This window comes from Erithacus rubecula, assembly GCF_903797595.1.
Source record: "Erithacus rubecula genome assembly, chromosome: 4".
NCBI lineage: Eukaryota > Metazoa > Chordata > Aves > Passeriformes > Muscicapidae > Erithacus > Erithacus rubecula.
This window is the reverse complement of record NC_136686.1, coordinates 30,137,169-30,159,643: the sequence shown is the minus strand read 5'-3', so window position 1 is coordinate 30,159,643 and position 22,475 is coordinate 30,137,169. Positions and strand designations below refer to the sequence as shown.

Genomic DNA, 22,475 nt, shown 5'->3' with positions numbered 1-22,475 from the left:
CGAGCACAAAGCTCCAGTAAAGTTGATCTTTGACTTAAAAGATAACTTAAATATTTTAAAGAATTGTTTCACACAACAGGAAAGTTTTTATGTGTGCAGGAACACTGAATGCACTGTATATAAGCTCCAGTGGTTATACTGTCCATTATGACCATTTTATCCTAAGAAAAAATCGGGGTACTATTTTGTTATCATGGCTTGAATTTCTTGCTGACCTACTGAACTGCTCAAATTCCCACAAAACCAGGTTAATTTCAAAAATATGTTTTCCATATCTTCCTTCTCTCTTAGTGGATTATGTTATTCCTGTATTTCTTGTGTAATTCTGTATCTTTTATGGCAGTCAGGTTGTCAGGTGGAAGAGTTTATTCTGCATGGCCTCATCAGGTCTTTTAAAAACAAAAAAAAATCTCCCTTAGGGTCTTAATTCATAAAAACATTAAAGGTCGAGTTATATTGCAAGTGAAACTACTCCAGTAATTTATTTAGAAATCTTTTGTGTTTGATAGAGAAAATTACAAGCTAGACTTCCATATAAGCAATTTGTGTTAGTTCAGGTGGAAAGATGTTTAAATTTGTTCTGGAAACAGTGTTGGTAAGACAGGGATGGTTTAGTTATTGCTGAACAGTGCTTGCACAGACCCAAGGCTGTTCTGCTTCTCCCACCACCTCACCCATGAGGGGTCCAGGAGTGCACAAGGAGCTGGGAGGGGGTGCAGCCAGGACAGCTGATCCCAACTGACCAAAGGGATATTCCAAATTCTACATTTTCATGCACAGCAGATAAAATTGGGGGGAAGAAGAAGGGAGGGAATATTGTGGTGATTGTTTTTATCTTCCCAATCACTATTATGCAGGACAGAGCCCTGCTCTCCTGCAGGAGGCTGAACACCTGCCATCCCATAGGATGAATCAATTCCCTGTTTTCCTCTGTTTCCATTGCTTTGGCTTCACCAATTGAATGTCTGTATCTCAAGCCACAAAGATTTTCTCTTTTCTGATTTTCTCCCCCATCTCTGGGAGTGAGTGAGGGAGCAGCTGCATGATGCTTAGCTGCTGGCTGGGGTTAAACCATGACAGCTGAATAAAGCAGAAAAAAAAAAATCCTTCCTATTATTCTGAGCTAAATAAATTGAAAAATGTAGGTTATGTGCATTTCAAGACTAAGTATGCAGGTTCTCCAAAGGAAGGAGCTCAGTGGTGAAGCACCTACAATGTTTGGGCAGCAAGCTGGGGACAGGCAGTGCAGAGTCTGGAAAAGTGCAGCACAAATAGAATTGATACCAGACCTGTTCTCTGCTGCTTGCATATCAGTACAGATTTGAACCAGCTCGAATTTGGGTACAGAACCACTTTTCAACTAGAAACCTTGGAAATAATAGGATTGCACAGCTGAATTTTCCTTCCACAAGTTTCTTTTTTACTATCTAGATCGCAATGGACCCATTGTACTGCTGGACACAGGGTTATCAGATACTTTTTTCTGTGGGAATTTGAGATCTCTCCTCTACATAACATGTTGTCAAAGCATAATGAAGTCATCAGTATTACTCCTCCTGGGATGCCCATTCACTCTCCATACTCATTTTTTGACATTCATTTCTAGATTTGGAGTTACATTGCATTCTGATTTTAATTTTGTACATAGTGTTTTGTTGAACTCTTTGCATTTCCGTTCCCATATGAGTTTTTTTTCATCAGTCCTGCATGGACTGCTGAGGCATCAGTGAAACCTCAGTGATTGCAGGAATCTTTTGTTCAATGATTTCAGGATTGAGCTGCCAGCAGCTGTGGAAAAATTAAAATGTAAAAATTAATAATAGGATTATGGCTAATATCAAACATTGAAATGTGATCTAGTAAGAGAAGTCCCTACCTACAGCACAGAGGTGTGAGATAACAACCAAGGGCCAAGGCAAGGGCTGTAGCTCCCTGTCTATGGCCTGCACTGTACCTCCTTTGTTATCTGTGCACATAGGGTGATGTATTGTTGATATCATGAGAGAATAACTGGATTGAAGGGGGAGCTCCTATGGAGACAGGATGGTCACATTTTGGCTTGGAAGAGCAACACTAATGGAACAAGGTTATGATCTGAACTTTGAAGGACACATGGACAAAAATGTAGCTTTTGTCTGATAAAATCAGTTATATATTAAATTGCAAGATACTGCATATGCTGATAACTTTTACAAAGTATGTGCTACCACATATATGACAATATTACTCAATTATCCACCTAGATCATGCCCCATGTAAGAGGCAAAGTGGGATAAGATTATGCTGTACATAAGGAGGGCAGACATTTAACCTGTTTGGGAGGAAGACAAAAAGACTTAGGAGAAAGTCAGCAGGATGCTCTCCTTTCCCTCCTCCCAGCTGGGCAGGCATGCTTGGTAAGTTTCTTCTAAGAATAAAAAAAGAAATAAGAATAAGAATAATATATGGTTTAACACAACATTATTGTTCTTGTTGGAGCTCTATAATAGTGCATTTAGCACTGGCTGTTCTGAATTTGTTGTTCTGTTGCTTCAATAAACTTCACTGTTCTCCAGTCTGTGATTACAGAAGTTCTTATTGAATGAAACCAGATCTGCAGACCTGAAGTTGTCAAACTGTGCAATTTGTGTATCTGTGCTCGTGCTTCTTATTTGACACTACCAGGCCTAGAGTGCTGAATTTCTGGGAATCAGAAATTAAGACCAGCTGTACCCAGCCCCTCTGATCTCTGAGGTTCAGCTGGAATGCAAGGGTGTTCATTTTCTGCTGAGTTTCTGTACTCCTAATGCAAGAGAGGTTAGTCTGTATGATCTTTGAATTTCTAATGGAAGTTATTAAATGAATCTTAAATCACAGTTCAATTTTATCAAACAGACCTCACAGAACAGATGGTATTTGATGCATAATTTAGAATCAGCTGTGAGTGAAGAAGAGCAGGAACTCAGCTCAAAACTTGCTCCCCTTAATTAGTTGTGTATTTCTGTCATGAGTTAAAAAACTAATGCTCTGAAAAACAAGGTATCTATCACTTTTTTAAAAGATCCTTTTCCAAATGCTTTCTGATATTTTGCAAAGCAGTCAGCAAGATACAGAGGAAATGATATATCATAAATCCTTGGACAGAAGCAGTTCATTATGGAGTAGAATTTATATTACAGGGCTTTATTTTATTGCACTGGAAAGAAACAAACAAACAAACCAAAAAACAAACAAACAAACAAAAAAAAACAGCAGAAAGAAAAGCTCAGCTTTACAGAGCTGGACAACTTTTCAGAAGCTGCTTAGGTGTGTTATTTACTCAGGATTTTGTGGCAGCCTCATGTCAGGCATCTGCAAGTGGTAACAGCTCCTAGGGAAGAATTGTGATGGAGTCAGTCCCAAATGTCTGATTGAGCAGACTGAAGATCTGGATTTTCAAAGCAGAGTAAGTTCAGGGAGTTCTGCAGCAGGTAGTGCTAAACTGTCCTGTTGGTAATTCCTTGGGAACTTGCCTGTGTAGTCAGAGTGAAAAACTTGCTGCAAACATGACACGAAGTGAATAGTTACCAATGCAGGCCATACCTACCTTATTCCCAAAATCTCCTGGATGTGGCAGAACTGACTACAGAGTGTCCAGGTTCTTCTGATAGCCCAGTCTTCCACAGCAGACCAGTCATGGTCCCTGAAATTCTCTCCCTGAAAGGAGAAAACTGGACTTAGAAGAGATGATACCATGACCTGAGCCTTGGCATCCCCACTGCAATCCAGAGATATCTCCATAGCCCAGACAAGAATCGAACCAAGTTCCTTGTGGAACAGAGCTTTTGTGAGAGGTTGGAAATGTTAGGATATCCTTTTCAGAGTTTTGATATTTGTCTTGCCCCATTTGGGATTCCTTTGGGCCCATGCTGAAAAGATGGTGCATGAACATGTGACAGATCCCATTGTTTTCATTTATCAGTGAGAGAAAGGTGATTTGTCTGCTAAAAGCTGCAACATCTCTGTCTGTAGTCTGAGGGAAGACAGACTGATTGTTGTTCAAACTTTTGTGGTATCCTCATGAAAACATTTATTACAAAAAGCTGCCCAGCTAGTAAGAAAAAAAAAAAAAAAAAACCCACTCTCAAACAATCAAAAAAACATCCATGAGAGGGCAGCAAACACTCAGTACAGGAAACATTTTTATCCTTCCAGATAATTTTCATGTAGAAACAGTCTACTGAATGCTTTTTTATCAATACTACTTTATTTAAACAGCAAAATTTCAGAATATTTTCCTCTGCTGAAAAGAGTAAATACCCAATTAATGCAAAAACTCTCTTTTTAAAAACAACTCTATTTTTAGAGCATTTTTAGCATGCTCTTATCTATGCCACCACAGCACTGGAGAATACTGTAAAAATATTTGTCCGAAAGAATAGTTTTACCTTAACCAAGAAAGTGAAACATATAAAATATTAGTTAGCATAGCTGTACTGATAAATTCACCATAACATTGAGAGAAGGCGAGAAGTTAAGACGTGAAAAAAACCCGAGGACAGGTAGAATTTCTAAAAAACATAATTGGACAGAATTTTCTGCAAGATTATGCATTTTTTAAAAGGTGCAGTAAGTGTATAAACAGAGAAGCCACACAGGAGAATCCATATAAGCGAAATATATGAGCCGTACATATTAAAAATAACTAATCAAAGCACAGTTTAAGCGAATGGGTTAACTTTCTATCAATCAGTTTTTTCTTCTAAATTATCACGACATATCAAAATTCTTAAAATACATAAATAATTACAAAAGAAAAAAAAAAGAAAAAAAAATAGACGTGCCGTCCTTGCTATCTGAAGCAGAAGAAACGAACCAGAAACGGCGGGAGACAGAGGCAAGCCCCGCCCTATTTTTTGCAGTCCTCAACCAGGTCCGACCATACCCTATAAAGACACAGCGCGGGCGGCGCTGGCTCACAGCAGCAGCGGCAGCAGCAGCGGCGGTGCAATCATGTCTGGTCGGGGCAAGGGCGGCAAGGGGCTCGGCAAGGGCGGCGCCAAGCGCCACCGCAAGGTGCTGCGCGACAACATCCAGGGCATCACCAAGCCCGCCATCCGCCGCCTGGCTCGGCGCGGCGGCGTCAAGCGCATCTCGGGGCTCATCTACGAGGAGACGCGCGGCGTGCTCAAGGTGTTCCTGGAGAACGTGATCCGCGACGCCGTCACCTACACGGAGCACGCCAAGAGGAAGACGGTCACGGCCATGGACGTGGTCTACGCCCTCAAGCGCCAGGGTCGCACTTTGTACGGCTTCGGCGGCTAAAGCTTTGTGTTCTACCAGACCATCGAAACAAAGACCCAAAGGCTCTTATAAGAGCCACCCACTTTTTCTTATAAAAGAGCTGTTTTACAATGCTGCGGTTTTGTGAAGACACCGACGATACTAAGTTGCTTTAATGAAGCTATTAAGTAATGCTATCAAGGCTTTTCCACTGCTGTCAAATTCGGTATTTCTGTGATAACGGGGAATTCGTTTCTATGATATGGGGTGGGGCTTTTTGTGTGTTCCATATAGCTTTATAAAAATCACTTCGAAAAATTAATATAAATGTGTTTTTCCTATGTTCACCCATTTAAACAACTAAAATGTTAATATCGTTCCTAATTTTGATTTTATGTATGAAGAAATTCTACCGGTTTTTTCTACTAAGGAAAAATCAAACTTGCACAGAGATGAATTTTTTTTTCTGATACTTATTTCTCCGTCACCCACTCCCATTGTCTATTATTCCTTTATCTTTAAAATAAACGAATACATTTTACACGGTTTTCTTGTAATAATTTTGGGAGCTGGTTGGGCGGGCGAAAGGGAAAGGCTGGGAGGGGAGGGGGCAATAAAAGCAAATTAGGTATCTAGAAGTACGTTTTTTAAAAATTATATCTAAAAGAGCCTAGCGCTAACATTTCTCATTTTCACATACAAAGCGTGCTTCAGTATGCGGCTTGCTGCAAAAATATTTTTGTTGGTACTTCATGATCGAAAGGAAAAAAACAATTTTAACTTTATAGAAAAGCTTCAAAAATCTTTTGGCACTTGCGAAGAGTTTGATCAATAAAATATATGTGTGCACTTATGATTTTTCTCACATTTCGTGAGTAGGGAAGAATTAAATAAGAGACGGGTGCCATATTCCTTTCAAACTAACTTCACAAAAAAAAAAAAAAAAAAAAAAAAAAGGCCTCAATATTATCATCATCACGATGTTGCCTCCTGATACGTAAAATTCTCATTAAGAATTTCTTGGTGAGATTGAAATATGAAAAACGTGGAGATAGTAGCCTTAAAAGCATTATTTCAACCACTACAACTTGTTAAATACTTGCCATAGCAACAAATTTATGTAACCGGAGTTTTTTTTTAGTGACTGTTTCAAGGTACCAGCCCATCTGTATTTTGTGTCTTTGGGAATAACGCGCTTATTCAAGTGCGGAGCAGGAAGAACCTTTTCCCTCTTTTGTAATCAGCCCATAATTTACAAAAAAGCAAACCAAAATAGAACAAAGACAGGGAAAAACATAGAGAAAATAACTGCTGAATTTAGGCCTATGCTGTTCACTATCTGTCAGGAGACTGCGGGAGGCGGCGCCGGAGAAGCCGCCGGGATACGAAGCGCCCGGGCCGGGCCCTGGAGCCGCTCCGAGCACCGCAGCTCCACGGCCGAGCGGCTCCGGGCAGAGCTTCAGCGACCCGGGGGGATCACACGGCAGCCAATGACAGCGCGCTCCTGCCGTCCAATCAGAGACGCGCCAGCTCTATAAATATTGGCGTTGTAGGATGAGTTGCACTTCTTTCTTTCTCTCCTTTGGAGGCATCGGTCGTTCTGTGCGATGGCACGCACGAAGCAAACAGCGCGTAAATCGACGGGCGGGAAGGCGCCCCGCAAGCAGCTGGCCACCAAGGCTGCCCGCAAGAGCGCGCCCGCCACGGGCGGCGTCAAGAAGCCGCACCGCTACCGGCCCGGCACGGTGGCGCTGCGCGAGATCCGGCGCTACCAGAAGTCCACGGAGCTGCTGATCCGCAAGCTGCCCTTCCAGCGCCTGGTGCGCGAGATCGCGCAGGACTTCAAGACCGACCTGCGCTTCCAGAGCTCGGCCGTCATGGCGCTGCAGGAGGCCAGCGAGGCCTACCTGGTGGGGCTCTTCGAGGACACCAACCTGTGCGCCATCCACGCCAAGCGCGTCACCATCATGCCCAAGGACATCCAGCTGGCCCGCCGCATCCGCGGAGAGCGCGCCTGAGTTTCTTGCTTCAGGCCACAGAAACCCAAAGGCTCTTTTAAGAGCCACCACATGCACAGCAAAAAGAGCTGCAGCGCTGCTTTCTATTTCCTTTTAAACTTCTCTGGGGTGATTTTCTAGATAGTAAAATAGCAAGTGCTTTGTGAACGCTAAATGGGGGAAGGAGACAAATCACGAGAGGAATGTGAGATGAATCTGTTAAGGGAGAATCATTAGTGAGCCTCAGGCAGGTTGGAGGGGTTTACATCCCTGTGACTGTATGTGACAGGTTTGGGGAGAAAAGAGGGGTGGAGGCAACCGACAGGGATATTACTGTGTGTGGAGTGGACCCATGCTCAGTAAATCACCTTAAACTGGCTGGCTGGTTCAAGGCAAGAACAAAAAAATCCCTGTGTTACTGTCAAACCTGGCTAACACAGATTGCCTTAAGGGGGCTGCCACCTTGCACCAATAATTCTTAACTCTAAGAACAAGAATGTCCATCTCAACAGATCAGTTTTGGCATCTCAGATTTGATATACATTGTTTTATCTGGTCTCAAAACAATTGACAGCCATGCTTATGGCACAGGGTGCATGAGGATTCTTGCAGCACAGAAGAGTAACTGGAAAGGGCAAGAAACTAATTGAAAAGTATTGAAGAGGGGAATAATTGAGCAAACTTCCAGATTGGTTGACATAATAGTACAAAACTGGGGGAGGAAAGGTTGTGGGTGGGTTTTCTTTTCATTTGGTTGGTTGTTTTTTGTGGAGGCGGTATTTTCAGTAAGTTATATAAAAACCATGGAGCAAAAATTTATGTATTCCTGCACTAATGAGAGTAAATGTGTTTGTCTTTGTACTTGTAGTTCTCTGGTAGTGATCACCATATCTGATGAATGCTGAGTTGTCATTTCTGCAGCCAGTTCTTCAGGATTCTTCATGAGTTTCTGGAAGGACAGATATATACACCTGCAGTTTGCAGCCTTCTAAGGACTCACATTTGTTTGAATTCTTACTATGAGACAAGGTCAAACTAACAAAAGTCGGAGAATCAAAACAGAAAATTGCAAATTAAACCTTGAATGTATTAGTAGCTCATGTTCCTCCAGTTATTTTTGGAACCATCTCCCTTTCTTCTCTTCATCTACAAAAATTCACATCTGATCCTTGGGATGCAACAGTTCTGAGGACTGGAGAGGACTTTATGGCTGTTGGTAGAAGCCAGAGATGTCATTAGAGGCTTCTGGGCACTGTCTGCCTGCTTAGAGATGCTGTTTGACAAACCCCTTCTGTCAGAGACAGCACTTGGGTGGTTGGGAAAATAAAATAGAAAGACTTGCTGAGTGTACCTATCAGGCAGCATAAAGATTTGTTTGGGGGATTCTGCCTATTATCTCTGGTTTTTTTATTTTCTCCCTTCTTTTTTTTTTCCTCCTCATAAAGCCCCCACTGAATGAATTTATTGATCATCATGGCCTGATTTTGGAACAAGGTTGGAATGGAAGCAGAGTTGTATATTGTAGCATGATGAGGATCAATTCTTGTCTTAATTACACAGCATGATGTTATAAGAAAGTTTTAACTAACAGCCTGGGGAGAGAATTAAATATTTCAGTAGGCCATAAATGCTCCATGTCAGAGATAAAAATAAATTAAAGGATAAATTCAGTATTTCTTTCATACTTTTGCTTCAGTTGCAATAGAGCACATTTAGCACTAACAAGGAAAAATAAATCAAGAGACTCTGTGTTATTTCTAACAATTAGCACCATATCACTGCTGTTAGATCCTACCCAGTCCCTTTTAGCAATTTTGCTGGATATGATTGATATATGACCTGAGAACACAGAGAAATATGAACAATTTATCAGTCATAATAGATAAATTCCTCATTATTTTTGAGAGCAGATTCCACAGACTGGTGTCAGGGAAGGCTCTCCTGGGTGTGCACAGCTAACAGGTACCAGTGACCTCTGCCTCTTTATTTACAATTGTAACTCTTCTGATGTTTTAGCCCTTTTAACCAACCCCGACTAACCTCGAATTTGGGCCTAGTTATGAAGCTTAATTCAGCAATAAATGCCAATGTGTAACAACAAGTAATATCATGATGGAGGCTACTGAAGTCTTAGAGAGGAGGCAGACATATTGCTAATTTTAATATTATAATAATATAGTTCTTTTTAAATTTTACTTGGGCACGGTCTCTGTACTCTTCCAGCAGGAGCGCTGCCACTGTATAAATTCTCACCCTTTACTCTGCAACTGGTGATGTACAAACAAAAGAATAAAAGATAATAGAACCATTTCAAGTAAAAGAGACTTAGAGTGATCATCTATCTAGTACAAGCTGTGGAACAATTTCTATTATTTAAAACACCATGTAATATTGTAACTGCAGAAAAACGTGCCAGATGGTGCTGAGGCAAAGGGGTCTGAGATAGGAGGATAGATCTGAAAAGAATTAACATTTGTGAATGGGAAAAAAGCACATTAAGGTGTGTACTCAGGTATGTATCATTTACATATATGTGTTTATGAGTATTTTCATACCTACATCAGTATGCTCTAAATATTTCTTTTAAATACCTTGTGTGTATTGTTTCAGAAAAATACCATATGGAACCTCTTATAAGGTTCCCCACATGCTACACTCAAATGCTTGAATTAGAATTTCAGAACAACTTGGCTGGTAACAGTTATGGAAAGGTTTTGGACAGGATGGAATTCAGTCACAGACAGAGAGGGCAGGGAAAAGTGAGGTCTGTTTTAGTAGGATATTTGTCATTTGCTGTATCTGAACTCTTATTTGCTTTGTGAATTTATTTATTCTGTACAGTTGAAGGATATCAGCAAGCACCTGATTTTAAATAGACATCGCCTAAACGGGAAAGTACTTTTAAGATACTTGTAATAACCGGCATGCTTACCTCGGATTTGCAATAGTAACTTTAAAGAACTTCAGAATTGCTATCTCTAAAGTACGAAAAACAGTGTTTCAACTCTCTTGTGCAAATGTGGTGGCTCTTAAAAGAGCCTTTAGGGTGTGTTCAGGATCAGAGTGGACCTGGACTGGACACTTATGCGCGCTCTCCGCGGATGCGGCGGGCCAGCTGGATGTCCTTGGGCATGATGGTGACGCGCTTGGCGTGGATGGCGCACAGGTTGGTGTCCTCGAAGAGCCCCACCAGGTAGGCCTCGCTGGCCTCCTGCAGCGCCATGACGGCCGAGCTCTGGAAGCGCAGGTCGGTCTTGAAGTCCTGCGCGATCTCGCGCACCAGGCGCTGGAAGGGCAGCTTGCGGATCAGCAGCTCCGTGGACTTCTGGTAGCGCCGGATCTCGCGCAGCGCCACCGTGCCGGGCCGGTAGCGGTGCGGCTTCTTGACGCCGCCCGTGGCGGGCGCGCTCTTGCGAGCAGCCTTGGTGGCCAGCTGCTTGCGGGGCGCCTTCCCGCCCGTCGATTTACGCGCTGTCTGCTTCGTGCGCGCCATCGCTGCACCGAGTCTCCGAAAAGCCTGGGAAGCGAAGCAAAGAATTGAAAGCGCTGCTTGCCGCGGCCGCTTTTATAGACGGTTCCCGCCCTTTGATTGGCTGCCAGGAATGCGCCGTTCCTATTGGTTATATTCAAATTTGAAAAGCCCGCCTCGAAAGCGCGCGCTTTCACCAACGGCTGCCTGCTCTCCCCACCCCCCCCACCCCCCGCCGCTTTTGTTTTACGTGTAATTTCTTATCACAATTTTCACAGTGTCCTCCCAAAAATGAGACTTTTACGGAGAAATGGTTAAGCAGGAAATGAGAAACTGCAAATGAGCACAGGGCTGGGCTGAATGCATGGGAAAATGCATGGATTTTAACTCTCTGATAATTTTGTTTTCTTAAATAGGAATCAGAGCAGTATTTTGGGGCTTGGATTTTCGGTACTGTGGAGTGGGGTTGTGTATTGTGGAGGGGGTTTATTTGGAATGGTGGTGTTCTACTTAGCCTAACTTTCATCTGGTAGGATAAATGTTTTGGGACCAAAATGAATTGTAAATGGAAATTTTCTAATCTAAGAGAGGGTTTTCAAATTACTGAATCTTTCAGCATTGTAAGTATCATTAGGTTGATGCTGGAATACAGCAAGGTGTAAGGTGAATTTTCCTTTTTCTTCACTGTGCAGTGTTTTATTATTCGGGTGAGCTGTGTTTGGAGGCAGATCCCAGAAGGGCCTTCAGGGCAAAGGCAGCTACACAACAGCTCTGGCAGCCCCAGATTGTGTGAACAAACACTCGGTAATTTCCTACACACCACATTCAGAGGACAAAGGGGATCGTTTGCCATTGTTGAGAAATTACTCAAAAACTAAAAACTGATGCCTCTCGTGTTAACATCATTCAATGTAAATACGTGTATACTCCTGCTGCTTACACAATGACGGGGAATATCTCCCACGGATGAATGCCCTCAGGGAGATAACACGCATGCCTTTAAGGCGTCAGAGCGAAAAAGACGACTGTAAGGTTGCTTTGCTAGCTTTTTAAGATAGGAAATACACAGCCCTAAACGTAGAATATTCAAAAACCGTTGATAATTTACAAACTAAGATTTTAACTATGTGAGTGCAATTACTTACCGAATAGTTAAAAACTAAGATGGCCTACAGCATTTTAACTATGTGAGTGCAATTACTTACCGAATAGTTAAAATGTAACTGTTTGTGTCAACATACTAATTGTGAAACTTAAATTTAAAAACAACTAGGATTTTAAAGTAACACAGCTCTTTTTCAGATTAAGTGGGCGGCTCTTAAAAGAGCCTTTGGGTCTTTGTTTCGATGATCTGGTAGGAACACAAAGCTTTAGCCGCCGAAGCCGTACAGAGTGCGACCCTGGCGCTTGAGGGCGTAGACCACGTCCATGGCCGTGACCGTCTTCCTCTTGGCGTGCTCCGTGTAGGTGACGGCGTCGCGGATCACGTTCTCCAAGAACACCTTGAGCACGCCGCGCGTCTCCTCGTAGATGAGCCCCGAGATGCGCTTGACGCCGCCGCGCCGAGCCAGGCGGCGGATGGCCGGCTTGGTGATGCCCTGGATGTTGTCGCGCAGCACCTTGCGGTGGCGCTTGGCGCCGCCCTTGCCGAGCCCCTTGCCGCCCTTGCCCCGACCAGACATGATTGCACCGCCGCTGCTGCTGCCGCTGCTGCTGTGAGCCAGCGCCGCCCGCGCTGTGCCTTTATAGGGTATGGTCGGACCTGGTTGAGGACTGCAGAAGAGAGGGCGGGGGTTCCCGCCAATTCTCCCCGATGTGTCACCGATGATGAACAGCGCTCGCTGTTACCTTTTGGGGGTTCTGTAAGGTTTGCAAGTCAACTAGAGAATAAACCCCCTGCACGAAAAATGTTCCAGCCATGTGCGTGTTCGTACAATTGGGAAGCTTCCTCCCCCACCCCCGCTTAGATTTCTTTAAGCCATTCGTATATGTGCGTGTATTATATTTTGTTGCATTGGCAGGGGTTGATGTGAATTACTTCAAATTCTCGTAATTTTCATGTTGTTATTCATTAACACCTTTGGTTAATTTGTACTCAAAGTGCTGTAAACATTGGTTTATAGAGTTTTTAATTATTTGAAATCTTTTAATAACTTTAAATATTTTTTCACAATATTTGGTTTTGTAGGTTTCTTCATTTTGATTTCCACCTCCCATTTCTTAAATATTCGAATTTTACATCAGCGCCTTTTCGTCTGTATACACAAAGTAACCAGAAAGTAGAATAGAATGTTTTTTATATTATTAAAAGTTACATTAATTTGTGACCTCTACTAATTTTGCTCGTTTTGAGTTACAGCACTGGAGTAAATTTTGGGTTCTAATTTTTTACAAAATTACCTTTACTATAACTACAGACTGAAATTTCTGCTCCTTGGCTAGTAAAAAATTCACTCTTCTTTTTTTGCTATAGTTTAAGCTTTTCAATCTTTGTTAAGTTTGTGTGTGTGTTTGTGTGTGTGTGTGTGTGTGTGTGTGTGTAAGTACTGGAAATAAAAGATATTTTGAATTATCTTCTGTGAAAATTAGAAGTGTTTTTTGTCTTAGGATGTTCCTAATGTCATCGTGTAAAAACACCCTAAACTAGTAAAACTGATACCTTATTAATATCATTTTTCTTTTTTCCTTATATGTATGAAAGGCAAACGTAATTTCTATGAACTGTTTAAAAATCGTAAAGTTTAAAAAATCGTTCATTATATGCTACTCATACTTCAGGGTTTGAATTTAGGTCAGCATTAGTTGTCAGACCTATTTTAGGAATATATTTGAATAAAATTCTAGAAATACATTTGTACTTTTACATGAATAGTTTTGAATTTAGTGTAAGTATTGGATAACTTTTCATATGCCTTATTTTCCACCCACTGGCAGCTTGTGCTTCCTTTCCTCTTCAAAATATTCTCTGTCACTCTCAAAGGGAGAATGGAAATGCAATAAGAGCTCTGTGAATGAGAACAGGTTGTACAGATCCCTGCTTTTCACTGTATCCATGCTCTTGTGATCTGCCATTCTGAAAAGATAGATCTCATCTAGAGGAAAGAAATAAAATCATCCCTTGTACTGAAAGCCTGGACCAGCATATTCCCATAACAGAGGAGAGCTCAGAGGAGGAGGGCAAAACTCCAGTCAGCTGGAGGAAGAAAACTGCAAAAGAAAAAGAAAGCTGCAAAGAAAACTGCACTTATTTCAACATCAGCGACACTGAAGGGTCACCATGGCTCTAGACAAGAGAGCTGCACAGTGAATCATCAGATTTCCTCAGATCATGAACAAAGACTAACATCTTCCTGTGCAAGCCAGATGAGAATGAGGAGTGGGGAGGGTGAGCCATGAGAAAAGCATAACTTGTTAAAACTGGAGAACAAATAGAAAAGTTAGGGGATAGCAACAGGCTTGAGATTATTTTAATCAACATATTCCTTTACAGGGACTGAGTGAGGGGGCAGCATTGATTTTGAGCAATAAAGAGTGAGCAATAAAGTGACCAATAAAGAGAATTTAGTTTCTACAGTGATTCAGATGCACACTGCAAATGCTTTATTATGATTGGCTACAATTTCAGTTCAGTGTCCTTCTGCTAATTAAAAATACAAAGTAACACTGAATGAGCCCTTTAGAAAAATTTGAAATTAAACTCTTCTCAAGCAATATCTGAAAGAACCTGAAGCAGAGTATTCAACTCCTTCAGCATGGAGATGGAATTAGCTGGGACCTGCTTCTACATAGGATTGTAAACTGCACGAGATCTCACTTTTTAGTCCTTAAGCAACTAAATATTCCCCAGTGCTCTTTCTGCTCTGTATCCCATGCCCACATACCCCACCTTCAGTTCAGCACATAAGCAATGCAAGAAAGCTGTGCTTAATAAAGTAGAGCAGCCCAGCACATCATTTTGGTAAAAAATTATTTAAGCAGAGAAAGCTCTGATTTTAAGGCTAAGGCACAAAAATCAATGTTTTCATGTGTGTATTTACCATGTGGAATGAATTTTTTGGCAGTAGCATAGGTACAGAAATGCTTTATGATATCCAAGCAAAACTAGCAAATATCACAAATTTAATTTAATGACTGGTACACTGATAAATAATTTAATATTTTCCCCACCTTTCCCTGCTAATTCAGATAGTCAGATGTTGGAGCGACCATCCTCATCTTTTTATTTAACCAGTCCAGCTGGTCAGAGATATAAGAGTTTGGGCTGTAGCCCAGATTTGGGCTGTTTCCAACTTCCTTGCTGCCAAACTCAGAAACCACACAGGGACTGATAAATCAAGAAAAGATTTCTGTCATGGTCCAGCATCTTGGGCCGCACATTTGAGGATGCAGTTCGCCATTCACACAGAGTGGCTTACACTTCAGATGATCCACAGCGAGGCAAAATCTTCCAAAAATTATCTTGTGGGCATGTTGTCTGAGTGAAGAAGGGCCTCACCTCCATCACTCCATGCACAAATTGAAGTCTTGCAGGCTCACTAAACAGCTGGAACAGCAGGTATAGCTGAATAGGCCCAGGAAAAAAGGCTGGAGGGACTCCCAGATCAGATTTGGAGTGTTGGGAAGTTAATTAAACACTCTGTTCTTCATATGAAACCATTATAAGATATGGCAGAGAAGGATGAGCATCAATAACCTGTAAGAGAAGACAAGGGTAACAAACACTGGCCTTGGCCACAGCATTACTGTAAGCACCAAATTCTTTACAGAGCTGAGACTGAGCAGCTGTTCTTGTTGCCTGGGCTCATGCAGAGCTGGTCTGGGCACCATGTTTTACAACTGAACTCTACCAACCCTTAAAAGCAGCTGCCTTGTCCAAATGGTCTCTCTGGGCCATACTTTTCCAAGAGCAAACCTAATGAAAGCATCCCTGTAGGAATTTATTGAATATTGCCTTGAGCTATGCATTTCTAGAGGAAACCAACTCTGAAAAATCGTGATATGCCTTGTCTCAGTGATTCCAGACACTGTTGCTGAGCTCTGTTTTTGTTACAACAATACTTGGTTGGAAAACCAAAAGAATTCCAGTTGAAAACCTGAGGCAGTTACAGGGATTTATTAATAGTCATCTCTGGACAAAGCAGCTTGTCTTTAAGGATACAGCAGCTAGGAAAGTCACCACAATGTCCAGGTCCTGTCCAGGTCAGATCAGCCATTAAATGGTCTGAGGCAACATCATGCAAGTGTCTTCATGTGCAGGACCTGGCACTTCTCTTCAACAAACTGCATGAGATTTCTGTTGGCCCATACCTCAAGTTTATTACCATCCCTTTTGTTTGAAAGTATTAGTTTTGACCCTGTTTGGCCTTTTTCACTCAGTGTTATTCACATAGCTAAGTGTGCATTCTCATCAGCCAGATTGCTCCAGAAAATACAAAATAATATCAGACCTGGAGCATTGTTTTTAATACCAGTTGTCTGCAGACTCTAAGTTGTTAACTACAAACCTTTGGCCCTGTGGTACAGATAATTTTCAAATATGCAAGAACCTGCTGATCCTGCCTGTAATCCCTCTCATCCCAAACAAGAGCACTTGGGAAATGGTCTTGAAAATACCATAAAATGTCAAGTATACTGCATACAGCATTCCTCCTTTGTCCACACAGATACTCTTTAATCAACAGTTCTGTGATAATTTCCTACACCTAGACATGAGCAATTTTTGTTGCATTCCACCCTCTGTCAAGTCAACAGAACCCATTTTATTTCTGAGACTTAATCACTCTGTTTCTGGAGACTGCTGTCATTCCCCATAAGATTTTTTTACTCCATATTAGAAGTTATTTCCTTACTGCTGACTCTCAGCAATGAGCATATGTTTTCCTGTATTTTCTACAATGTATTTTTTACAATTTTCTGCAATAAAGAAAAATCACTCCCTTTCCCATTATGTTTTAAGTATTTAAGAAGAAACCAGTTTTTCAGCATTCTGTTTCAACAATATATGGGGTTTTTATCATCAGGGAACATTTTTTAAATTTCTAACAATTGCTATTTCTCTCTTTTATGTATTGACTTATTGTTCACTTCTCATTACGTGAAATTTGAAGCTAAAAGCTAGGCCTAAAATTCCAAATAGGAGTATGCCATTTCTGACTACAGAGGTAGATCTTCACCTGTCTTATAGAAGCAGGTGCTTTTCTACTAACATACTCCTTTCGATTCATTATCAACACAGAACTAAAATCTGAAGATCCAGATCTACTGAGGTGCATGTCAACACCTGCTGATAGTAGCAGTTTTGCAATATTTCTTCATATTTGTAAAACTGATACAGTTTGTTCCAGATGAAGGATCTAATGTGTCTCTGAAGGCAGAGTCTCTTATCTGGCATTTTTCAATACATAAAATGTTCTCAACCATTTTAATTATTTTTCCTGGTTGATACTCACAATATTTGTACACAGATTTTAATTCAGAAGAGAAATAAAATTATACCAGGCCTAGGACTGCTTTTAGAGACTGCAGTTTCTTTTCATAGTTGACAAATACAAAGATTTAAATACAAATTTCTGGCCTAGAAGAGTTGGTGCTTCTGCTAGACCAAATTTTCCTGATTATTACTTTTATTTCTAGTACTTTTCTAAAATGAAACAAAATTAATGTGAGAGAAAATCTGTAATGCATTAGCAAATTCCAGGGAAACATTCCACCATGTACTGATATTCTCAATAAAGTAAGTTTTGGGAAAAGCCTATTAAATATGGTTTTCATTTTCTCCTTTTTATCTGTTTTGAGTACTGTAAATTCTAATTTTTTATTCATATCTTCCCTGAAATTGTTTGACCTCGTAATTAATACAATTCAGTAGCAATGAATTATCTCTTTCTCATTCTGTGCTGAGTCTGTAACCTGAAAAGTGCATTAATCTGTAATCCAAAATTATTTTGTATTTAGGTTTTGGCCATACACTTCAGAAACCTAAAGAGTGAGAGAATCTTCATAGGATGGGTGCAGAGCTGGGCCTGCAGCATATTGTCCCAGGGAAACTTTCAGCATCCCATTTCCCTCCATTCAGAATGAAGGGCTGGAATCACCTTTGATATTTTAGGAAATGGCATCTAACAGCATCTACATCCTGGGTCTGATTGGAGGGGTAGGACAGAGTTATTCTCTATTGATGGCATAGTTTCAATTCGCATTTCTGACTAAATCAGTATTTACTGCCTTCATCACAAAAAGAAAAACAAAAGAAAACAAAAACAAATAAAAATATAAATATAATTTGACTCTGTTGTACACCTGGCTGGACAGACAGCATTCACATAGTTTCAAATACCACAATCTAGTTCTCTTCAGGTACACTGTAAAAGTTACAGGCATTTCCACAATTTTCCATGGAGATCTTCATCTTTCTGCATTTGCCTTCTTCCCCTTTTTCTTCAACTGAAATCTAGCCAAAGTTAGTTGGTCTGTGGAATAAAGTGATACAAAATCCTGCTCATAACTGAGGTTCCTAAGCATACTAACAATACCACTATTAATTCTCAGTCATGTTGATGGATGGAGAGAAGTAAAATGTGCTTAGAAGAGGATCAGTGATCCAAAGGCTTTCAGAAACTGGGAGGGATATTTTGATGCTTTAGATTCTCATTATGTGGGGGAAAAGAGAAGATTTAGGGGGTCATTTATTAAAACTAAAAATGCCCTTTTTGCTGGTTAGCAAATCCTCAGCAGTTACAGAAGAGTCACTTCTTTGATCAGTCACTTTTTGATCACTGCAGACTGTAGGAATTTAAGTTTTGCTGAGACTCTAACTAGCCTTAACAAAGCCTTCAGTAATATACAGCATGAGCACAGAGCCAAATCAGAGTTGTTAAAACTCTTCCTGACAAGCCTTGAAACTAAGGGCTGTGTGAGAGGTTAAAGTGTTTTTTGAAGCTCTCTCTATTGAACTACCAAAATTCAAAAAGTCATGGGAGTGTCATTAGGGGTTAATCTATACACAGGCTTCACAAATTAACCCAGAGAGGGACTGTGTGCAAAATGGTCCTGAAAGAATTAATTGTTTCCCTCCACTCAGCACTGGTGAGAGAAACTGGAGTGCAGTGTCCAGTTCTGGATTACCCAGAGAAGCAGAAATGTGAATGAAACTGGAGTGGGACCAGTGAAAGGCCATTAAGAGACTGGAGCATGTCTCATGTGAGGAAGGTCTCATGAATGTGCTCAGATATCCTGTGGGGAGAATAAAGGAATCAGATCCAGTCTTCTTAGTATTGCCCAGGAAAGGAGGCCATGGGCATAAATTAAAAGACAGGAAATTTTATTTAAACCTAAGAAATCATTTTTGGAACATGCTCCCCACAGAGGTTTTAGTGTCCCCCTGCTCTAGCTGATCCTTCTTTGAGCATGGCCAGGACCTACTGCAATAGGTGTTAGATTAAAAGATGAGATTTTTTTTTTTTTTTAAGATGTGATTGTCCTAATGATGAAATAACTGTCCATATATTTTTATTAGTTTAGTTGAAGTATAACTAAAAGGATATAGGCTTCTTTACTAGTGAAAACACTGACACCTTGAGTCTTCCCTACATATAAACTTTGCAGTTGCTAAATCAGTATTGTGAATTTCAAGCACGACAGAGACCTGACTAATGTCTTTTGCCCTTGTTGTGGTGTTTATTTTATTAATATTGAATAATTATTTAAGCGACTGCAAAATTATTATTATGGATAAGACAGCATGCTTCTGTTAAAAGTTGCCAATTTCTGTGTATCTTCACAGTCCTAACTATAGTAATTGTAATTGAGTGTAGGCTTTCAGCTAAATTTGTCTAATCAGCTTATCTGGATTGCTCTCCTCCTGCAGCCTGAATGCCTTATTTGCCTTTATTTGTCTAATATTTTTTTCTCCTTGAGAAGCTTCTCTGTTGACAAGAGGAAAAGTTAAGTAGTTTATCTACCATATAGTTTTAGGAATTTTTTCCTTTTTATATGATTTTTTTTTTTTTTTTTTTTTTTTAAGATTCCTGCATTAGAAAATACACTATCGTTTTGTAGGTTCTTCTGTAATCTGCACTAGCACCTACACAGCTGAGTAAGGAAGCCAGGGCATGTGTGTGATGGTGCACGGGAATGAGGCCATGTTTTGGGTGCACATTAAAAGAGGACAAAAATAGGTTTGAAATCCTCAGTAAGAGATAAGAGACAACAATACAGAGTACTTGAGAAGGAAATCAGGGAGAAAAATCAGGAAATAAGACTGAAAAATGTTTGCTGTTTAATTAAGTATTAAATGAGCCACATTAAAATATCATCTCTTCACATGGAAACAGCAAACAATTTTTATTACCAGCTCACTCTCAAAACTTTTTTTATTTTCAAGTTATTTTGTTCAACACGAAGAAAATTTCTCCATCTGGTTGAAAAACTGTTCCCTAATCTGCCACTGATTGGATAAATTACATGCTCAGATGCTCGATGTGCTTTGTTTTTTTCTCTCTTACCAGTAAAACACGCAGGGCAATTCAATGCTATTTGTAACGATCAGTTTCTAAAACAGGAGAATTTTCATTGTGGTTCAGTGCTGCATTTAACAGCTACTCACAGCAGTGCAAACTTGAAAATTGCTCAGAGCTCCTGACAAATTTGTTTTACCCAATTAAGTAGAAAATGTCGTTAATGACCCAGAGTGCTGGAATAATCCCTAAAAAGCTTCCCCTTTTCACATCACCTCATATTTCTAAACCTCTCCTTTTTTTTATTTTTTTTTTAATTTTTTTTAAATTTGTTTTTTTATTAATACACACACGCCGAAAAAAAACCAAAAAACAAAATCGCTTTCCCCAGAAATGGATGGTGAGACCAGGAACATTTTGTCTTCTCAGAAGTAGGCCAGGGATAATTCTCTGCAGATAAGAGCCAGTGTGATGGTTAAGGAGAAGATACAATAAAGGATGCTGACACACAATGCCTGAGGCCAGCTGCCAAGATTTCCAATGGCTCAGGCTACTAGGAAAAAGCAAAGGATTTCAGAAGTGTAACTCAAAATAGGGAGCAGGGAACACGAGGATTTATAGAGATGCACCCAGAACTAAAAGTGAGAGAAGTCCTACATTCTACCCTTGAAATAGTTTAGATCACAACCTTCACAATCTTCCTTATATGCTTTCCATACAAAAACAAAACAGAAGCAAACAAAGAAACCCCAAAAACATCCAGGAATGTTCCTATGGGTTTAAAACTGACGATGGAGTAGGGACAGCAATCCTTATCTACTGATGTGGAGTTGGAATGACTCCGCTACTTAGGGAACAAGATCTAAGATCTCCCACCACTTTCCATCCCGCGTCTTTATCTCTCACCTCTGGTCTGGTTATGGGGGAAGGGAAGGAAGCCTCTCCTCTCCTGATGGGCTGAGAACGGATTTGCTAAAAGCAAGCTTGAAGGGAAACTTGCCCAGAAGTGTGAATGTGAATGAGGTGTGAAGAGGATGCTCCCCGGGGGCCACAGCTGCATTCTCGGGATGCATTGCAGGAGCGGCCACCGTCCACTCCCCGTCTCTTGACCGGTTTCAAGTGCAATAAAACACACACAGAGCTCTAGCACCGAACTGTCAAAGCTGCAGGGATTAAAGCACATTAACCATCGTGCAGCCTTTATTCTCTGAAGGATGGACATCACATTAAACAGGCCCGGATGCATGACAACACTTCCCGGCTCTTTTGTATCACTTACAGTCTGATTCTGCTCTATCTTTGTTCATCTAGGCTGGAAATTATGCATAACACCCTCATCTTACCACAACCGACTATTTTTTAATCTCTTAAACACGTTTATACTGTTCACACTACTTGCCACACTGAAATATCAGAATCTGTGGCTACTGTGGACTTGGTCTAGTTGTTTATGGGATCAATGTCCTATTCATGGGAACCACGGCAGATTTCAAAGCACACTTCAAAATGGTTTTGTTCTGTTTTTTTAATGTGGGTTACTGACAAGCCTAATTTTTTCCAATCTCCTCTTTCTGTTCCTCTCCTTCAAAGTATTTTTTACCTCACCTTCATGCAAGCACAACAAAATAAAAACAGAAATAAAAGAGAATATGGTAAAGAGTCACAATTTAATGTTTTCACTTGTAATTTTAATGTATCTAATGTATCATTGTCATTTTGATCTGTCTCTTAAATTAAAACTGCTTGCTATCAAGTATAATTTTATTATGTCTTCATCAAAATACATGACAGGGCCCTTTGTAATATACTTCATGTAGTCTTGAATCTCAAATTTATCCAGACAAGAAAATATGTTCCTTTGTTGACATACGCCCCTAACATTTTGCACATTTCTACATTTCTACAAAGTGCAATGTAGTAAAATATTAAGTTTGATCTTAACTTGTTTTTTCAAACCAAGGGGGGAAAAATTGGCTGCATTTTAATTAGAAAACAATCGAGGTTTCTGTCTTCTGTTTCAATAAAATAGTAGCCAAGCAATTCATTGCAGTCCATAAAAATTTAAATTACTTTCTATTGTCACTTTATGAAACTCAATAATTAAGTGAGATTATTATAATTAGAACTGATTCGGATTTATGAGGATTGTCTAAAAAAATTACTTTAATATTTTAGGCTTGGGGTGGAAAGCTCAATAGCAAGTTTTTCCCTTTTTCTTTAAAGAAAAGAATTGGAAGAATATGAAACCTACAAAGAAAGAAAAAAAAAAAGGAAACCAAACAAACAACTAGCATTCAAAACCACAACAGTCAG

General features: G+C 40.3%; 5 protein-coding genes across 5 annotated transcripts in view; 3 read left to right on the top strand and 2 right to left on the bottom strand.

The window, feature by feature from the left end:
* LOC306801457 (histone H3.2) overlaps positions 1 to 7,342 on the top strand; it is a 40,114-nt gene extending 32,772 nt beyond the window's left edge. Inside the window, exon 2 of the transcript XR_013774092.1 lies at positions 7,291 to 7,342. The gene's annotated coding sequence lies outside the window, so the exon portion shown is untranslated. The remainder of the gene's footprint in view (positions 1 to 7,290) is intronic.
* Positions 4,944 to 5,405, top strand: LOC306801686 (histone H4). Its single transcript, XM_079304947.1, has one exon. The coding sequence runs from the start codon at positions 4,972 to 4,974 to the stop codon at positions 5,281 to 5,283; it is 312 nt and encodes a 103-aa protein (XP_079161073.1). The 5' UTR covers positions 4,944 to 4,971; the 3' UTR covers positions 5,284 to 5,405.
* On the top strand, positions 6,841 to 7,358 carry LOC306801458 (histone H3.2). The gene has a single exon (XM_079304563.1). It carries the CDS (start codon positions 6,849 to 6,851, stop codon positions 7,257 to 7,259), a length of 411 nt encoding a protein of 136 aa, XP_079160689.1. The 5' UTR covers positions 6,841 to 6,848; the 3' UTR covers positions 7,260 to 7,358.
* A 2,949-nt stretch (positions 7,359 to 10,307) lies between these two features.
* Positions 10,308 to 10,732, bottom strand: LOC306801793 (histone H3.2). Its single transcript, XM_079305170.1, has one exon. The coding sequence runs from the start codon at positions 10,729 to 10,731 to the stop codon at positions 10,321 to 10,323; it is 411 nt and encodes a 136-aa protein (XP_079161296.1). The 5' UTR covers position 10,732; the 3' UTR covers positions 10,308 to 10,320.
* Positions 10,733 to 12,020: 1,288 nt separating this feature from the next.
* On the bottom strand, positions 12,021 to 12,441 carry LOC306801781 (histone H4). The gene has a single exon (XM_079305152.1). The coding sequence runs from the start codon at positions 12,387 to 12,389 to the stop codon at positions 12,078 to 12,080; it is 312 nt and encodes a 103-aa protein (XP_079161278.1). The 5' UTR covers positions 12,390 to 12,441; the 3' UTR covers positions 12,021 to 12,077.
* Between the last annotated feature and the right edge of the window lie 10,034 nt (positions 12,442 to 22,475).